Source organism: Emys orbicularis, chromosome 2, assembly GCF_028017835.1.
Source record: "Emys orbicularis isolate rEmyOrb1 chromosome 2, rEmyOrb1.hap1, whole genome shotgun sequence".
NCBI classification, from domain to species: domain Eukaryota; kingdom Metazoa; phylum Chordata; order Testudines; family Emydidae; genus Emys; species Emys orbicularis.
The window spans coordinates 255,973,120-255,993,502 of NC_088684.1; the positions used below are offsets into that span (position 1 = coordinate 255,973,120).

At 39.7% G+C, this 20,383-nt stretch overlaps 1 protein-coding gene across 1 annotated transcript in view; it reads right to left on the reverse strand.

Moving 5' to 3' along the window:
- The window catches only part of ADAM22 (ADAM metallopeptidase domain 22), a 189,967-nt gene that overhangs the window by 40,160 nt on the left and 129,424 nt on the right, over positions 1–20,383 (reverse strand). Inside the window, exons 8-20 of the mRNA XM_065397640.1 lie at positions 19,546–19,620; positions 15,235–15,306; positions 14,017–14,183; positions 12,084–12,168; positions 11,520–11,610; positions 11,085–11,136; positions 10,572–10,671; positions 8,731–8,802; positions 8,133–8,225; positions 4,718–4,798; positions 4,421–4,471; positions 4,054–4,117; positions 1,739–1,844 (exon numbers count right to left, since the gene is read on the reverse strand). Of these exons, the coding sequence (XP_065253712.1) occupies positions 1,739–1,844; positions 4,054–4,117; positions 4,421–4,471; positions 4,718–4,798; positions 8,133–8,225; positions 8,731–8,802; positions 10,572–10,671; positions 11,085–11,136; positions 11,520–11,610; positions 12,084–12,168; positions 14,017–14,183; positions 15,235–15,306; positions 19,546–19,620 (1,109 nt within the window). The remainder of the gene's footprint in view (positions 1–1,738; positions 1,845–4,053; positions 4,118–4,420; positions 4,472–4,717; positions 4,799–8,132; positions 8,226–8,730; positions 8,803–10,571; positions 10,672–11,084; positions 11,137–11,519; positions 11,611–12,083; positions 12,169–14,016; positions 14,184–15,234; positions 15,307–19,545; positions 19,621–20,383) is intronic.

The window sequence follows — 20,383 nt, forward strand, 5'->3', positions numbered from 1 at the left end:
CTAATTTGCACAGGTTTAAACAATTACCTAAAGTGCAAGGCAGTGGAGAATTACCTCATGAACTGCCATGCCCTTGAGCCTCACCTAAGGCTACACTAGGAAAAGAGGCTTTTTATAAAAGGATTTTAATTGTTGTTTCAAAATGTGTTAGCACCCAGTGTACACAAGTTTAAGGCCTAGGCTCTCCATAGCAACACTGATTTCTGCCAGAGATGTCCAGAATCTATGTATTTCTTCACAAATAAGACGCGGCAGTATTTACTTCAAATATTTGTGAGATTTGGTAAAAAATATTATGATACCATACACAAATCTTCCAATCAGCATTTTCTCTACTTGAGGATTTTATTTGTAGGAGAGAAGAATGTGGACTCAGATCCAAGCTTTCCCAAAGTTCTGGTGGTATTTGGATCCAAATTTCTGTTTTGAGATTATCTCTTCTATGTACTGTCTCTTTGGGGCCCATGATTTGGATCTTCGTTTCAAAAACATTTATACTCCATACAGTAGGCCTGATTCTCCACTGCCTTGCACTTTGATAAGTCATTTGTACCTGGGCAAAGTGGGTGCCTAAGGCTAGGTCTACACTGGGGGGGGGGGATCGATTTAAGATACGCAAATTCAGCTACGCGAATAGCGTAGCTGAATTCGACTTATCCGATCCGACTTACCCCGCTGGGAGGACGGTGGCAAATCGACCGCCGCGGCTCCCCCATCGACGGCGCTTACTCCTACCTGGGCTGGTGGAGTACGCGTGTCGATTCGGGGATTGATTGTCGCGTCCCGACGAGACGCGATAATTCGATCCCCGAGAGATCGATTTCTACCCGCCGATCCAGGCGGGTAGTAAAGACACGCCCTAAGTTACAAAATCAGAATGGTGGCATTTTACACCAGGTTTTCACAGATGTAAATGACTTCTCAAAGTGCCAGGCCATAGAGAGTCAGGCCCAGCCTTGCATTGAGGGTTTGACTACACTGCAGCTGGGAGGTGTGATTTCCAGCGTGGTACACAGATTCATGCTAGCTCGGTTGAAGCTAGCACATTAAAAATAGCAGCCTGGACATTGCAGCACACGCAGTGGCTTGGGCTAGCTACCCCAACTCAGACCCAGGTGGTTGGGCAGGCTTGGACTCAGGTAGCTAGCCCAAGCTACCACTGGTGCTGCTATGTCCACATTGCAAGTTTTAGTGCACTAGCTCGAGCTGAGCTAGCGCGAATGTGTCTCCCCACAATGGGAATCACAACTCCCAGCTGCAGTGCAGACATACTCTTAGAGCAAAGTGAAGGAGTGATACTATGTGCTGCCTTTCAGAGCCTTGGAGCAATGAGGAGGCAGGTAGTGACATTAAGCCATCTTAACACCTCCTGGATTCTGGGTTGCTGTGGTGGCCAAAGTGGCCCCGGCATAAATTTGGCTGATCTGAGAGCTGTTCTGATACAGCATCCCCCTCCGCCTTCTTCTGGACTGCTCCACAGTCTGTTGCAGATGAGACTCCATGAAGCTGATGCAGATTATGGGGACTCTCCTCCAACCCCTGGCTCCATTCCTGACACCCTAAACTGGGGCTTGAGTTGTAGGTGGTCCTTAGAAGGCAGATGTCTTCTTCAGTTTCTGTGCCAGGGGAATTCTCCCCCTGCCAGATCCAGGGCTTTTAGAGCCTGTTTATGACAGGTGAAGGATTGGATCGGGGCGAGAATCTCACACAAGTTGCTTTCCAGAGTAGATGAACTTACTGTTTGTTGCACTGTATCCAAGTGTCCTTGCCCCTTCCACAGTTACCTTTCTCAGTCCCTTCAATATTCAGTTTCTCATAGCAGTATCTGTCAGCAGCTGTCACTTCTAAAAACAGAAACAATTTTCTTCGAATAAGATTATGCACATTTTTAAAAGCCTGATGCAAATTTGATGTTAGAAATCAGGTCGTAGATCAAATAAATCAAAAAATATCCTCTACTTTATTCCAGGAATATTGGCTCTAATTATCTCTCCAAGGATGTCTTCACTCCAGACCTTGTTTACAAGTAAAGACCAGTTTTCAAGGAAAATGTTTTTGATTATGGCCAGTTTGAGGCTCTAAAGTGTTTGGGGGAAAATCTTGAGTTATAACAGCACTAGATTATAAAACCAAATACTTGCCAGGAACCCTGGATCTCTCTACTTATCTTAAATGATGGAATAACCTGTTCAGACAATAATAAAACCAAAACCTTAGCCTACGACTCAAATCTAGTTTTTAAAAAATTGCAGCTAATTTCTCATCGTTTCCTCCATTATTTTTCCTTTTAATGTGCCTAAATATTTCTTGGTTCTATCAGGGACCAGTAGCTTAAGTGCCTGAAATACAACACAACCTATTCTCCTTTGTTCTGTCCCAAGCAGCAGGAGGTACTAGACAGCTTATGACATGGCTGCTCTCATGAGACTTCCAGCCCAATTATTCAGACTCAACACGTTCTTTGGATAAGCTTTATAAAAGCATCTGAGTAAGAATCTAAGCCAAACTTAAACTCTCAACTCATGGTTTTCCTGTTACAATTTATATTGTTTTTCTTCATCTCCAAAGAAAGCTGAAGCTCTGGCAGAAATCATTTAGCTTCTGCCAGTACCAAGAGTGACATAGTCAATGCTGAACAAGCTGAGACAGTCAATGCGAAAGCACCCTTCATTTGTACCTGAACAGCAAGCTAGGAGTGAATCTCTTTGTCCAAAACATAGCAGGCACAGCAAGTGCTGGTCTGTGACTGACCTGCTGCTAAAGACATTTCCCACAACATTTATTAGTAGTAGTAGTAATAGTATTGGTTTTGCAGTAGTACCTAGAAGCCTTACTCATGCACCAGGACACCATTGTACTAGGTGCTGTACAAACGCATAACACATAGAGAGTCCCTGCCCCAAAGAGCTAACAGCCTAAGGCTATGTCTGCACTACCACTTATGTTGGCAAAACTTATGTTGCTCAGGGGTATGAAAAAACAACACCCTTAAGCAACATAAGTTACACAGATAGAAGTGCTGGTGTGGACAGCGCTATGTCGTCAGGAGAGCTTCTCCCACGGACATAGCTTCCGCCGCTCGTTGGGGGTGATTTAATTATGTTGACGGGAGAGCTCTCTCCCATCAGCATAGAGCGGCTACACGATAGATGTTACTGTATCGGTACAGCTGTGCTGCTGTAAGCTCTCTAGTGTAGACATAGCCTAAGTTGAATCTTATTTTCTACACATTGTCGTGTTCAACACACAAAGTTGCATTAGTTTAATTAGACATGTGATTTTAAACACATTTTGTTAAACCGGTGGGTGCAGCTCTGTGTGCAGAGACTCTTCTGTTGGTATTTCAGGTGCCAGGTTAAAACCGGCACACAAAATTCCACACGTTTAAATATACTGATATGCACTAAATCAGGCATGAATGAAGACCTCTGGCAACCATTTATTTTTTCTAGCCATGGTTTCAAACACCTTCCTAACTGCTAACTAAATATAAGTACACCAATCAGTGTGAAGAAACTGATCACCATGGCAATCTAGGGAGGTTCTGGGCTTGTTCTAAGCTCCCAGGGCCAGCAGGGACCGGGAGCATAGCAGAAGCAATTGCTCAGTCCCTAGAGAAAAGAAACTCTTGAGTGACCGCCTCTGACTAATGCATGGATCACCAGTGATGGTCTTTGAAGAGTGTCAAGCCAAGCACTCGTTGGCTGGAGACATGGGTGTTATGCTGAAGGGTCTTCAATAGCCAGGGACAGAAGTAAAGTGAGGGAAGGAAGATAGAGGATCACAGAGCAACTGCCCACTCCTTTTCATAAAAAAGTAAACAATTATACTAAAAGTGAGTCCAGGCAAAAAACAAGAACTAAAGGGCAAGTTCACAAGCTTCCTCTTTTACATATGGAACCCGGTCTCATGGTGAGTCCATATCATGGCACACAGTCCCAGCTAAATTTTGACTGATTTTAATTACTCCAGGTAGGTGTATGTCCACAAGATACTTGAATCTTTAGAGCTATGTCAATGAAAGTCAACTTAGAAACAATAATGTTTACTCACTTTCACCCCAGATGTATTTACACTGCCGATCCCTGGTTTTACATCTTCCTCCAAAACAAATACCCTAAAGAAACAGAAGAGACACAAAACAACGTTTTTTCACATTTTCACAACTGAGTCAAATACATTTTCAAATCAGGTAAACGACTATTATTCAGTTTATTTTGCAATAGGTGATGGAAAGACTAATTAACGCGTAATGTGGTTCTACTTTCTAATTGAAAATACTTTGTGAGCCTAGATCCAAATCTCTTTGAAGTTAGTGGTAAAACTCCTACTGACTTCAAAGGATCTCAGATCAGAACCTATAGGAATATGTTTTCCCATCTATAAAAATACTAAAAATATAAATCCAAATTATAATTACCTGTTTGTTATCACATGAATACCCATCCATTTTGTGAATATTGGGAGAACACTATAGAAAGAGAAAATAACCACTTGATAATCCAGATAGTGAGCAGGCTATAAAAACAATTTATAAATCTAAGGCCATTAGTGGCATTTCAAAATTTCTTTCAGTATCACTTTTTCCCCTAAACTTAAAGTAATTTTTATACAACATTTAAACAACTTACATACCACTACAATAACTCTCATACTGACTGAGATTGTGCATGTGTTGAACTTTTTCACTTTTTGTGAAAGAGTTTTAAAATATTACCTGGCTGGAGTTTCCTGTGCAGTTTTCTGGAATATCACAATCATTTACCGCATCTCGGCACACAACTCCTTTAGATTCAAACTAAAACAAGTTTGAAAAATCACTTTCTTAGTATCTCTATAACCAGCTTTTTCATGCAATAATAATTTCAACAGTTTTAACCAGAATCAAACAATGGGAAATTTTCAACTGTTTTTGGGAAGCTGTTTTGACTCAGTTTAGATTCCACACGTCACCAGGATTAAGAAAACAATCACCTTATGTTTTCAGTTACAAGTGTAAGGGCCAAATTTTGCTCTCACTTCTATTAATCTACCTAAGATACTTGCATGTCTCCCATCACTGTAGTACCTGAGCACCTCACAGTCTTTAATGTTTATCCTCACAACACCCCGATGAGGTAGAAAAATGCTTTTACCCCATTTTACAGAGAGGGAACTGAGGCACAGTGAGACTAATGACTTGCCCAAAAGCACACAGGATGTGTGTGGAGGAAGGGAATTGAAATTGAGCCTCCTAAGCCTAAAACTAGCACCTAACCACTGGATTACGCTTCTCTTTTATAATTTTCACTTCCTCCAGCACAGCTACCCCAGGTCATTAGTAAGAGATCATTGGGTCACTTACATTTATGTAACTCAATTATAACAGTGTAAATCAGGGTAGAAATTGGCCATAAACATTGTTGGATTCCACATCATTTTATACCCACTTCTAAAGTATCCATACATTTAAGGATGAGAAATGTAGTAGTGACAGAATGTATGGTGTTTAATTTCTGAATAAACATTTTATACCATTGCCAAAAGCCTCATGAACTGAAGAAATGGCAAAATATCCCAGAAGTGGGGACTGTCAGTGCTGTGCACCCTGTTTGCCAATCAATCATCACTACTTCTTTCTCAGTTGCATCACCAGTTACGGACATGCCTCAGGTCCACCTCAGAGCCCTCAGTTTTTCCTGACTGGTCTGTTAATCTGTGCACCACAGGTCACTTTTTTAATTTGTGCTCTCTTTCTGCACACAGATTTTGTATAAGATTTGACCTGCTAGTGTTCTAGGTCCTCAGCTGGTGTAATCAGTGTAGCTTCATTGACTTTAGTAGAGCTAAATTGATTAACATCAGAGGAAACTTTTTTCTGACACCTGGCTTAGTTTTTTTCTCCCCTACCAGCTGTGGAAAAAAACAGATAGATAAGTTAGACAGATAGGGTAACATTTTCAAAAGTGCCTAAGTGACTTAGGAGCCTAAGGGCTTGTGTATACATACAGCTGTTCCTGATTAACTCCACACGTGGACACACTTATTTCAGAATAAGAGTGCCTGTCACAGGGTGACTGGCCCTTTCAGAGGGTGTGAGGACCAATGCATCGGTGATCTGCTGCTCAATTAGGCTTAAGGGAAGGCAACTGGGCCTTATAATGGGCACCTCTGACAGGAAACAGGGAGGAGAAAATAAAGATGCTGAGCCTGGTAAGAGACACCCGGTCCTGGGCTAGACAAGAAGTTGGTCTCCAGAAAAGATCCCTGGGGAAGGGTGGCAGGATTCATAACATGCTTAGAGAAGCTTATCTCCCAAGGGAGAGCCTGAAGAGATATCACCTGGCAAGGGGTTGGGAGGATGTTTAACCATTGAGCACTGCGGTTGAAAAGGGTTCTAGTAAGAGGCGCCCCTAGGAATGGGTGACTGGAAGAATTGCAAAGGGAAGGAAAAATAGCTGTTTCTGGACAATAGGGTTTAGAACAAGGTGAATCCTCCTGTTTGTGGAGGTGGGAGTGACAGTGTTAAGGTGACATTGTACCAATAAAGTAGTCTGGGTTAGGCATAAACACAGATAATTCTAGTGTAATTATTATATGGAAGCCCTAACTTGTGGGGAAACTGAGGCAAGGGTGCTACAGAGCCACACTTGGCCAGCAAGGGGCGCTACAGGGCAGGCATACTCTTTTACATTAATAATAATAATAATAATAGGAACATTGCCTTGTTCCTGTTTAGTTTAACCCACTTTCACAACTCTATGTGGCAGATAGCCCTTAGTTCCATTTTCTAAAGTGACTTAGGCATTTGGGAGCCTAAGTCTTATTGAAAGTCAGTGGGACTTGGCTGCTAAGTCATTTAGGTGCTTTTGAAAATTTTACTCATAGACATCTTCTGGGTTTTTTTAAATTTCATTTTAAAAGAAACGTGCTTAGAAAAATGAGGTCTATTACAGCATAATTTGCGTTTAATGATGAGCCCAAAGTCAAAGCAGAATATGGCACTGAGCTATTACTAACATTTCTCCTATAGGAGTCAGACACATAAATGCCCATCGATCAAGATGATAATATCACATATAAGTACACTGCATTGATAACATTATTATTATTTATTAGATGAGCATTGTCCTTTATTAGAACAGTGTCCTCAGCTTGAAGACAAAAGGGGAAAATCAGAAGAGTGTGTAGCTGGACTCCCTCGTGAACAGACACTTGACCTACTTCTGCCTATTGATTGATTTATGAGTCTAAGGCTGTCTACATTAAACCTCTACAGTAGCGCAGGTGCGTCTTTGTACCGCTTCAGTGTAGACACTCACTACAGTAATGGGACAGGTTCTCCTGCCGTAGTACTTAATCCACCTTCCTGAGAGGCAGTAACTAGGTTGACGGAAGAAGCCCAAGCGCTGTCTACATCAGGGGGTAGGCCAGCTTAACTACAGTGCTCAGGGGTGTGGGTTTTTCACACCCCTAAGTGACATAGCTGGGTCGACCTGACTTTTTAGAACAGACCAGGCCTTAGGGGAGTTTAAGCTTGTGTAACGTACATAGGGCCTGATCCAAAGCCCAATACATTAAATAAAAAGATTTGCATTGTATTAAATGGGCTCTGGATCAAGTGCAATGTTAAGGAACCAGGAGGAGGTGTAAGTTAAAGTAACTGCAGGCCTCCTTTAACTTACACATCCTTACACCTTACTGCTAGTTGCTCTTCTTACTACACTCTTCTCTGTGACCCTCTGTTCTATAATTTTCTCCAACAGAGACTTCCTCTGATTCAGAGAGGCAAATTCAGAGGTGATGTGTAAGTGACATGGTGCATGCATCTGAACATGTAAGTCTAAAGGAATCCAGAAGGAGTCCAAACTGAATTGGACTGGTTTGGGGTTGGAAGAAGGTGTAAATTAGTCTAGACTTAGACTCACCTCTGAATTTGGCTCACACTCCCTGCCCCAAGTGTCTTATAATCTAAAAGACAAAGATCAGAGCTAGATTAACCAGTTTTTGATGAGTTTTAAGGGTCAAAATTTCAGAAAGGGAGGTCCAAGGTCTGAGAGCAAAAATGCATGTGCAATTGTGCCTATAATCACCTAAACTCATTAACTCCCCATAAATGACAGCACAAGTCACTTTAAGTTCATTGTACTTACCTGACACTTTCTACAGCAAAGCCCATTGCTGCATTCTGAGCCTGCAGTCAGGGTGCATGTATGACAGCAATCTCCTCCTTCAATGGCACACTCCTGGGGAACAGACACACATGCAAAATGTTACAGAAAAAAACACTATTTCTCCAAAAACTCCATTACTGCTACCAGGTGCTTTAAACTCAAGTAGATTTTAACCGGGCTCGGTGTGAAGCTGAATATATACTATACGCATGCCACTAAAACATCAGGGTTTCCACATAGTAGAGTCTGAGATACCACAGTTTCCCCTGTATGTAAAATAGGACATAATTGTAATAACTGTGTGGTATCTGTTGCCAAATGCTGACAATTTTAATAATGACCACTCTAAACTCTTGATATACTAATATCATTTCCCAAATATTAAAAAATTATCTTTCAGGGCCTGATTTTGCAGCCTTAATTATGATTATTATTTAACATTAAATATATAAATATATATATCCAAATATATATATCCATATAACGTTTTATATACATATGTATATATATAAAAAAAAACAAAAGCCACCACCACGCTGGGTCCATTGCAGTAGGCACCGTATTACGTTGTACTTACTGCAGTAGTACCACAGTCACACTCTTCTCCATCTTCAACAAAACCATTGCCGCATTCTGGAGGATCTAGAAGCTGCAGTGCAAAAATTAAGAAAAACAAAATGCTACAAATCTTTCCCAAGATCCCAAGTGAACTTCTCAACTCTTAACTATGTACAATTTGTACAACAGGACTTTAAATATATTAAATTAATCACAAGGTGACATTTTCACTGTTTGGGGTGGGGGGGTCTTAATTGGCTGATCTTGATTTTAATATCAACCTTCCAATGGAGTGTTGTAGGACAATACACCCTGAAACATATGGTTTCATTTCCCCCATGCTTCTTATAAAGAGGTATGTATTCCCCCTTCCTTGCTAGAATGAAGCATGCATCTCTGAAAGACTTGTGAATTAAATAAACATTCATTTTAAAAAAAATGTTTTACTTTAAAAGATTTTGGATACAATGTTTTAAATTGCAACTTGATCATTCTGGTTTCCATTTCTTTCTTTCACATTTTCATATCCTATAAAAGAAAAATCTAAATGCTGCTAATCTAAATTGTGATAAGGGATACAAAAAACTTCTACTGAAGTATTTTTGTGAATTAGCATAATGAGTAAACAAAGCCATGGTGAGCATACATTCTATTAAAAATCATTTTGTTACAAAAAAGAATCCACCCAGTGAAGGGATTAAACAATCAACATTTCTCATCATCTGTCATGAGATATGAAAAACTAGACCTGCAAAAGGAAGGATACAGGTGTTCAAAAACAAGAAACAGTTACATCCTATCAACAAAATAAACAACGCTGACTCTCCCTTAGATCATTAAGTACATCTGTTAAAAGAAACACACAACACTTTGCAGATGTACTCCCTATTATAATCATCCAAATGAGAAGACAGCACTTAATATGTGAGCCTTGTGAGATGATTTTCACTGGGGTGCTGAGATAGAGAAAAAGCAAATCCATTCTTGTTTACTTGATAAAGGCAGTTCTCTCATAATGAGAAATCTACAAACCTGCAGCCATAAACTATCCAAGTGAAGAACACTGCCCCCCTCTAGTGTTTACTGCAATTCTGCAGCAGTGCAATTGGTCATAACATTTACTCTATTCCTCCAGCTACTGCAGAAATAAAAATCCTTTGTGGCCATTAATGCTGCCAATTTAGCCTGTCTGCATCTTTCCCCACTAGTCCCAGGATTAGCATTGTAGATGATAGCATCAGTTATAAACAAAGGATTCAAGATCCCCATCCTGACAACCTTGGGTTTTGACTACTGCTGCAATAAACAAAGCCGGTGTTCGCCAACTAACCTATTGCAGAAGCCACCATTCTAAAGGTGCCAACTTTTTTGCTAGGGGTTTCTTTACCTCTAATTTATATTGATTTTCCCTTAAATTTCTAGCTGCAAATATACATTTCCATTTTATATCGTTTGTTCAATCAATAGGCAGAAGCAGGTCAAGTGCTGTTCACGAGGGAGTCCAGCTACACACTCTTCTGATTGTTCCACAAATACAGGCTCTACAATTATTATTCGGTGCTACACTGAAGATTTATTCTGGTGTATGTGAGGAAGAGCTTTGCTCTGAAAGAAAGGGTCTAAAATGCTGGAAGAATCTGTACAAGATTTTGTTAAAGCATAAGGATTACATGTTGTGTGTGTCTTGTGCTGATCCCTTCACACAGGGCGAATTTCACCCTCTGAGTCTTAGCCAGAAAGGGTAGTTTCCTTCTTCCAAGAGTTCTGGCTGCAAAAATATATGTATAAGATTGTGGAAAGGTAAGAAGTAAAGTATACCTTGACCACTGTTCCCTTTCTCAATAATCAGCTGTTAATTACCTTGGATGGTTTATTGAAGAGGCAGGCGCCACCTCCATTGTTCAAAAATTCATGATACTCCTCAATGTCACACTTGGAGAACTTGCTTGGAAGATAATAACTACAAAGAAATAGGGTAGTTGGTTATTTATTTCTCAAGTCGCTTTTGACCATTAAACAATATTTTGTCTGCTTCCAAAATATGGGGGGAAACATATGGCCATATTCTTGGAAAGGGGTTGCTAGTGTACTTGATTCAGAGCCATGCGGTGAAAATATCTGCTTGCAAATCAGTACTCCCATTCTAACTTGTAAGCCTTTCTGTAGCATTTGGCCTAGACTCTGTAACTGACATTTTTAATCTCTCATATATTGAATATGTTCCTTTTCTCACTGTTGAAAGAGTGTTTAATATTGCCCTAAATCATGTACAACTTTTTCATAGCAGATGCTCAGCTCAACCATGAAAGGTATATTTGTTGATTCATTTGCTTTACGTTGTAACATGGAAGTTCCTATAAAGAAATGTCTTACCCAGTGTCTCCCATTATACATCCAGACCATGTGTCCTCACACTTACACTCACCTAACAACAACAACAAAATTAAAATTCACACTTTGAGTCTGACAATTTTAAAATCTCTGCATAACATATATTATGTTTCTCATCTTAAAAAGAACACTGAAAACACTATATTCCTAATTTCCTCCAAATACAATATGGAAAGAAACATTTACTTTTTTCACTATGCACAGGACTCAAATTTATGCGTACACATTGGCCAAACTTTCTTCCATAAAATCACACACGTTACTATGCAATCTTGACAATCTTAGAAAAAAATTCTTGCTTTTCATTTCTTATTTTCCAGTGGAATCAGGAGGAAACGCTTCCACTGTATAAAGATCTTCACTTGAAAGAAGGAAAAACAAACAAACAAACAAACAAACAAACAAACATAAATTTACCAGTTAGTAGTTTTCTTTTATCTGAAAAAATGCCAAGATTGTGGCCTAACGACTGTGCCAATGTCACTGCAAGTAAGTCTGGCTTTCCAAACTGAAAGAAACAAAACAGGATGGGAACAATAATCGTTTTGACACAAGAATCTGAAAACATAAAACACACCTTTTATACATTTTAAAATAAGATTTTTTAAGGCAAAAGCAGATCAACGGTTTTATGGCTCTTACTTCAGTGAAGACTCATTTAACTGCAGCTGGATAATGGATCAGCAAGAAAGACAAAACACACTCTTAAGAATAGGTAAGATTTTTTTCTTACCAGAGTAGCTTCAAGTGTGAAGGAGAGAAAGCTGCAGACTCTAGTTTGGAAATTCAACTGAACCCAAACCCAAGCTTATTCCGCTTGCCTTTTAGCATTATCCTCTATTTTGAACTTTATTCCATGGGACTGTATTAATGTTCTGTATTGGTCATGCAATAGGGGGACATTTTGAGAAAAATGCTTGTGCGGACACAGACACTGTGGCTACCACATCAATTTGTGCTAGTATGAATATTCACACCTACTTCATTCACACCTCCACCTTTCAATAGTGAACAAATTCCACCAATGTAGGCTGCACCACTCCGACTGCTCTGAAATTGACTCCCCCTTTAAAAAACAAAACAAAATGAGAAAGTTTACTTCTTACGTTAGCCAATCCCTCTATTTACCTCCCTTATTTCCAAATGCCAGTTGCAATTACTGTGCTGTTGACTGCACACAAACAGAATAGAGAGCTGTGAAAACCAAAGAAGCTTTCACAATTCTTTCGAGGAAACCTTTCCCAAAACAGACTAAGGAGGAATAACATCTGTTCTCATGCACAGGCAAATTCTTTGAGGGAGAAACTCCCCTATAAAATAGTTTCATATTTTCATAAAGTTTAAGGCCAGAAGGGGCCATTACATCACACAGTCTGATCACCTGTATTAAATTTCAACCAAATACCCCTATATTAAGCCCAATCACTTTAGTTAGACCCTGAGCATGTGAGCAAGACACACCAGCCAGGCATCATTAGCAAAGATGATTCTTTGAACCCCCTCAGAGCACTGATCCACCCTGTCTGGTGTCCCGTCTTCAGTTGTGGCTGACCATTGATTCTTTAGAGGAAGGTGGAAAAAACCAAAACCAACCCACAATACGTCAGGCCAATTATGTGTCAGGGGAAAAAATCCTTCCTAGCCCCTGCAGATGACTGCCTGAAGTCCTGAGGCATGAGATTTCATTAGAGCTGCAGATGAGAGCATGCTGAGGGCTGTGCAGGCAAACCTGTTTCCCTTGTCCATGATAGAAGGGGGATTCATAGATTCACAGATTCCAAGGCCAGATGGGGTCACCACACAACCATGCAGCCCGATCCCTCAATTTCACTGTTTGTATCCCTTCTAAAAAGATGTAATTGTAGGATCTGCTATTTCTAGATGATCTAGGAATTTAATGTTCTCAGACATTGTTATTATTATTATTTGTATTATAGTAGCATGTAGAGGCTCCAACCAAGATTGGGGCCGCACTGAATAAAATGTTCTACAGCCACACAGGAAGAGACAGACCCTGCCCCCAAAGAGTTTACAATCTGAACAGACAAGACAAAGGGTGGGGAAAAGAAAGTATTTTACCCCAGTTATACAGATGGTGAACAGAGGCACAGAAAGATTAAAAACCTGATCCTACAAATACTTATGCACCATGCTTAACTTTACTCATGTAAAGTCAGATGGACTAATTTAGCACATGCCTAAATGTCTATGGGATTGGGCCCTAAGTGACTTGACCAAGGTCACACAAAAAGTCCGTGGCAAAGCAGAGAATTGAGCCCCAATCCCGTCTCTCACCAAGAGACCACCCTTTTCTCTTTTCTGTTAGGTTTTATTACACCAATCACACTACCAAAACAATTCAGAGAATTAGGGAAGAACAGAAACATTCCTCCCAGTAATGATACTCAGCTTATGATCCTTATGGTGCACTTGTCTCTTGAGAAGAAAGTATTTTGAAGGAATAGAGAACCTCAGTAATCCTGCAATATGCAGGGCATTGAGTAATATCTACTGGCACATATTGTGCCATTGGCTTTTAAGCAGAACTCCACATTGGTTTCAATGTTCTGCTATAAATGAATGATGTGAGTGGCCAACTGTCAGTATTCTATTGCAACACAGTACCATGCACTATCAATCAGGCAATCTGTGTTGGCAGGTAATTACACAAGACAACAGGAGTTCACAGCACATGCAGCTTGTGCTTAATATATTGAAACTAGCATGAGAGTAGTGTCTAGTTACATGATTAGTTACATTGTTCTAACCTCCCACCTCCCTGTCCCTACGCACTATTGTCAGGATTACTGTACACTGCATAACATCATAGAAAGGAAATGTTTCAGCCACTAATAATAAAGCACTCCCCATGGAATGAAAAAATAGTAATAAAATGGCATACGAAGTTACGTACGAAAAAAGGTGAACTGCATCACTTTTCTCTCTGATAAAATCTCTCCTATATTTCATAAACTCACGTAGAGTCACCAATGGGTTTTCAGATATGGTGAACTTGTTATCAGTAGCCCAGGTTTCCATGGCAACCAATACTATCCTGGTGTTAAGTTGTTCTTTATATATCTAGTACATTAACAAAATGAACAAATATATTATATCATATAGAATATAGTTGCTTCTTTTCCCTTTTTTTGTAACAACTTCCGTCTGTAATAATGAACATTTTGTTCCCTGAGGCTCACCAACTTTCTTTTTTAAACAGGAAGTAGTACAGCTAAAATCCAGATTTTAGGCCACACCCCAGTAAGCAGTTCTGCATGACTACAAGGGTCCACCAGCAAAGAGCTCCTGGTAGGATCTGAGCCTTGCAAAGATCTCTGGGACTCTAAAACCTTTGTAAGAATAAATTGAGAGATTTGATACAAATCTCTAAAGGGCCACACAAGAATTCTGGATAACTCAAAGATTTAGGTTCAGAAAAATCAGGGTTTATCTGTATTTTATAGTGTCCAACATACTTCACTTAAACAACAGGGCTCTATACTCCTCAACAGATATATGCAACAGGTACCTGTATCAGGGAGACCTGACCACTTCCACTGTTACAGAATCTTCAGCAGTGCCTATCTTCAGACTGAGTGACTTATCAGGAACCATCGTGTCCCAGACCAAAGGACTTCAACAGTGGGAATACTATTTTTCATTTGCAAATCCTGGAAATGTTTCTGGGCACAGTAGCCATCTGCTGTGTGATTTATAGCCCCAACAACTACCTATATTCCCCTGCCCCATATAAAATAATATGAACTCAAATTTCTTAAAGGCTGAATAAAACATACAATTTCTCCTTATATTTTAGTGCATTATAGTTGTAGACACTTTCCTGGTTGCAGCTATAGTTAATACATTACCCTTACTGGGTAGTTTTCTGAATAAGATGTGCTTTAAAAACCTCAATCCAGCAAGGTACTTGAGCATGTGAAGTCACTGAAATTATTTAAAATTAGGCACATGCTTAAATACCGTGCTGTACTGGGAGCTAAATAAATATCTGCAATCTTCACATAAATTAATATCATGTATATCTGTGAAATAACATTTCCTACAATTATCGGCACTACAACCACATGGTTCACAACACATTTAGAAAAGCATTTCGTTGAATAATACTTACTAAATCTGCCATGTTCACCACTGATTTAGCATAGCTGTTCGTATGACCGACTGATAATCTATGTTTTTTACACTGAAAAACAAACACAGACCAGTTAAAAACATATTACTGAAAAATAATTTTGACTGAAAAACGTAAAGCAAAAGATGAATCTTATCAACAGCAGAAGCTGTGCTCAAGCTGCTTATCTTTTGCGCTGACTGAAATGTTAAAAAATTGTGTCTAGCAAATTGTTCAGATACGGGTATTACCTACCCGCCTCACAATGGTGTTGTGAAGATTCATTAATTAATGTTTAGAAAGTGCATTAAAGAAACCCAACTCCAAGGAGGAGAGCTAGAAACTCATAACTTGAGAGAGTAGGGTTGCCAATTTTGGTTGAACGTATTCCTGGAGACTTCATCACATGACATAATCTTTAATTAAAGATTAATCTTCAATTCCTGTAGACTCCAAGACAATCCTAAAAGAGGCTGATCATTTGAAGTACAACCCCAGCTCCAGGAAGGAGGCTGAGGGGTGTCATAAACAGGGGGAAGAAAAACCTACCAGGACTTTTATACAGACTCAGAGTGGGCGAGAACTTGAGCTTCTAAAGAAGTGAGTTTCACTCTGCAGAAAGAGTTAATAAACCTACAAAGGGGGTAAATGCTTTGACCTAATCTGGTCTGTATAACTGACTAGAACAGTCCAAGTGGGTGCTGTGAGCAATGCACTTTTAGGACCACAAGAGGGTACTCTGAAGGCAGTCCACCATGACACAGGGTACCAGAAGTTGTATGTGAGGTCTCCTCCTCTCAAGGAGGGAAATCTGAACAGCAGGGCATAAACAAACCACTGTGAGACATTTACCCTCCCAAATCTGCATGTGGGGGGTCCAGCACCAACTGCAGGAGGACCAGCTCTCTTTTTTTTTTTTAAGGCATCCAGCAATTGGAACAAGACAGACGTCGGAAATGAAGAAGTCATGGGGTTGTAATTTAGGTAGTCCCTCTGTCTCTCCTTAAGATGGGAGTCCTCCCAGCTTTTCTCCTTGGAACTGGGGTTGTAAGTCAGGCCAGCTATTGGGCCATAGCCAGCTTCTCCTACTGCAGGCCCCTTTTCCCAAGTACTTCTCAAGCTCAGAGAGTTCAGCAGGTTACTCTTCTCCTGCTATGGGGGAGGAGGCAACAACTGTGTACATCTTTGCAGGGCTGTGGGCTTATATTGTATTTTTAGTTATTAGTTCTGAATTTAGAATATTTTAAAAAAACCTTTAGAAAAACTGAACTCCAAAAATATCTCAGTACTGGTTGTTGCACTACAGAAGAGCTTTTTAAAAGAAATATTTTACCTTAGCTAAAACTAATTTGTTACCATGCACTGGACATGCAGAAATATTACAAAAATTGTATCTTTCATTATTGTTTGCAGTGTTGTTGTAGCCATGTTGGTCCAAGGATATTAGAGAGACAAGGTGGGTGACGTAATATCTTTTATTGGACCAACTTCTGTGTAAGATCAGAAGCTTGTCTCTTTCACCAACAGAAGTTGGTCCAATAAAAGATATTACCTCACCCATCTTCTCTCACAAATATAGTAGTTATTTAAACATTATTTTCAGTTATGTTTTGAGAAGTTTTTCAAGGACACTGGACAATGTTATCTACATTTTCACTTTTGTTTTTAATTCATCACTGTTTACAATATCTTCTTAGAGAAGAGGATAGGGCAATGGTCCAGGGTTCTGGTCTCAGCTCTGCCATTGTTTTACTGTGTGACCTTGCACAAATCACATACAGTTTCATTTTCAAGGAGTGCTGAGCTTCCACAAGTTCAACAGAAATAAGTGGCTCTGACAGTGCTTAGCCCCTTCTGAAAATCAGGCCCTTAATCTCCCTATACCTCCATTTACCTAGCTTTGAAATTATGGTTTTAAGATCTACAGATGAAATATTCTATATACATGCTAATTATTCAGAATCAATAATAAAAGATAGGATATAAAATGTATTTTAAGACCATTTTTGTTCTTTTCAGCAAACACTGATATTTTCCAACCAAAATTTCTCATGGAGACATTTGGTTTACTTCCTTGTTTGTGACCCAGTTATGTGAGCACATCTCTAGAAGTAACTGCTGCTGAAGATTCAGCACTGATCACTCACTCTTTGTTTTCAGTTAATTGCCTAACAGGGGAAATTGTATTGTGTTTTTTTGTTTTGTTTTGCTTTTAATTTAAATCCATCTCTCCATCATAGAGAAATTAACAAACAATGTGAATTTTTATGCATTACCAGGCAATACAAAATTTATGGTAAGGCAAAGTTTGGGTCTAATCGACCAGACAGTAAGCATGTTGAATATATCCGTTTCTTTCCAGCTACCATAAAATACATTGGTGTGTTACATCCATCACAGATTAGAGTCAGAGCTAGGAAACTGCCTGTGGGTAAAGTTACATCCATTTAGAATTCTCCAGTATTTGATGGTTCTGTCCAAGTTCCATAGTCACAGTTTATATTCTATAGGATATAAAATGAGAATATTAAGCAAGAAGTACTGCAGAGTCAATGAGCCCTGGGAACAGCTTGCTTACCTTGAACAGACAGTGATTTATCACATCTGTGAAATCACTAAGGCCAGGTCTACACTTAAAAGTTAGATCAAATAGCTGCATCGCTCAGGGATGTGAAAAAAGCCGAAGCTATTGCCAACCTAAACCCCAGTGTAGTCGTGGCCAGGTCAACAGAAGAATACTTCCATTGTCCTAGTTGCTGCTGTTCGGAGAGATGGACTTACTACAGTGACAGAACACTCCCTTCCATTGTTATAGGAAGCACCTATACTACAGCCTACAGCAGCATAGCTGCAGCGCTGTAGCATTGCCGCTGTCGCATAGACATGGCATAACAGTACGTACTCAACTGGGCAGGAATTCAGCAATTATAAGGCACAGGAAAAAGGTAAGTTAAACAGACATATTTGCTAGAATGTTATCTAAGTCTAATTGTTTGGACATTCAGCAACATAATGTGCGACCCTTAAAAAGATACTAGGTGCTCAGAGTTCAGATAGTGTTGTAAACGCAAGAGGATTAGCATAAAGTGTACTACTTAAAATATAATGAATGCCTCTCTCTAATATGTACCCAGGTTCATAGTGTAGGCAAATGAAATAATCACTGTGTTTATTCAGTGAACAGACATTTTACCAAATGATTTTAACCTGCAAGAAAATTAATGTGCAAATTTTAAACAGGAAACAGCTGTGTTCAAATGGGTATATCATGTAGCAGGCAATGACTCCAGCTCTTCTGGCTCAAACACAGCCACTATAATAAAGAGAATGCTGAACACCAACTACCATCTTCTGTTGTGACACAGAAATCACTGTCACCCTCGACGTTATTGCTATGCTCACCCAACACAGGGTTCAAAGGAATAAAGCTCTGTTATTTAAATTATTTAAGGCTGGCCGTGTATTCCTTCTAGAATTTGATGGGTATCTTTGCAAATGTGGGCATTGCTTAGGAGAAGCTGTTCATAATTGAAAAAAGCCTAGGGAAGCATAACAATTATAGAGCTATAGAGTTTAAGGCTAGAAGGGATCATTAGATTATCTAATCTGACCTACTGTATAACATATACCAGATAATTTCGTTTAGTTACTCTTGTATTGACCCCTATCATTTGCATTTGACTAACCAATAGCTTTCAGAAATGCATTCAGTCTTGATTTGAAGACTTTAAGAGATGGAGAATCCACAACTCCCCTTAGTAATTTTTTCCAATGGTTAATGAACATCACTGTTAAAAAATTGTGCCTTATTTCTAATTTGAACTTGTCTGGCTTTAACTTCCACCTGTTGATTCTTGTTATGCCTCTCTCCGTTAGGTTAAAGAGCCCTTTAGTACTGTAACAAAGTAAGTGAGGTGCATTCTCATTAAAAAACAACAACAACAACAATGATTCTGCGCACAGTCACTAGTAAACTGCAGACTAACATTATGGATTGTTTAGTTATTATAGGTAAATATAATGTACCATCAGCTTGGAGTCAGATATACAGCAGATCATTCGGTGTCAAATTCTTGTTCTGTACATTTTTTAGGTCTAATTCTGTTCTTAGTTATGCTGGTGAAAATCAGGAGTAACTTCACTGGAGTCACACAATGATATAAGTGAGATCAGAATCAGCCCCCCCCCCCCTTTAGGAAATAAACTGTATTAATAAGATCATTGGTGTACTTTATTGTTTACACCTTGAAGGCAGATAAGACAATCATAAATTATTGATGTATTTCAAATAACGAAGTACGCAAGTCTTACCATTAGATGATCATTCACAATCATTAACTCAATGTATTTTGTTTCCTCCTCAACTTTACGTGAAATCTGATGAACCTGCAGAAAGATTAACAAACAATAGCTGTTTAAAGGGCAACTGGAAACAAATCTTAATTTGCCACATCAACAAGGGCAAAGCTTTTGATATGGTCTCCCACAGTATTCTTGCCAGCAAGTTAAAGAAGTATGGATTGGATGAATGGACAATAAGGTGAATAGAAAGCTGGCTAGATCGTCGGGCTCAACGGGTAGTGATCAACGTCTCGATGTCTAGTTGGCAGCCGATATCAAGCGGAGTGCCCCAGGGGTTGGTACTGGGGCCGGTTTTGTTCAACATCTTCATTAATTATCTGGATGATGGGATGGATTGCACCCTCAGCAAGTCTGTGGATGACACTAAGCTTGATAGATACACTGGAGGGTAGGGATGGGGCCAGAGTGACCTGGACAAATTGGAGGATTGGGCCAAAAGAAATCTGATGAGGTTCAACAAGGACAAGTGCAGAGTCCTGCACTTAGGACGGAAGAATCCCATGCACTGCTACAGGCTGGGGATGGACTGGCTAAGCGGCAGTTCAGCAGAAAAGGACCTCAGGATTACAGTGGACAAGAAGCTGGATATGAGTCAACAGTGTGCCCTTGTTGCCAAGAAGGCTAATCGCATATTGGGCTGCATTAATAGGAGCATTGCCAGCAGATCAAGGGAAGTGATTATTCCCCTCTGTTCGGCACTGTTGAGGCCACATCTGAAGTATTGCGTCCAGTTTTGTGGCCCCCACTACAGAAAGGATATGGACAAACTGAAGAGAGTCCAGTAGAG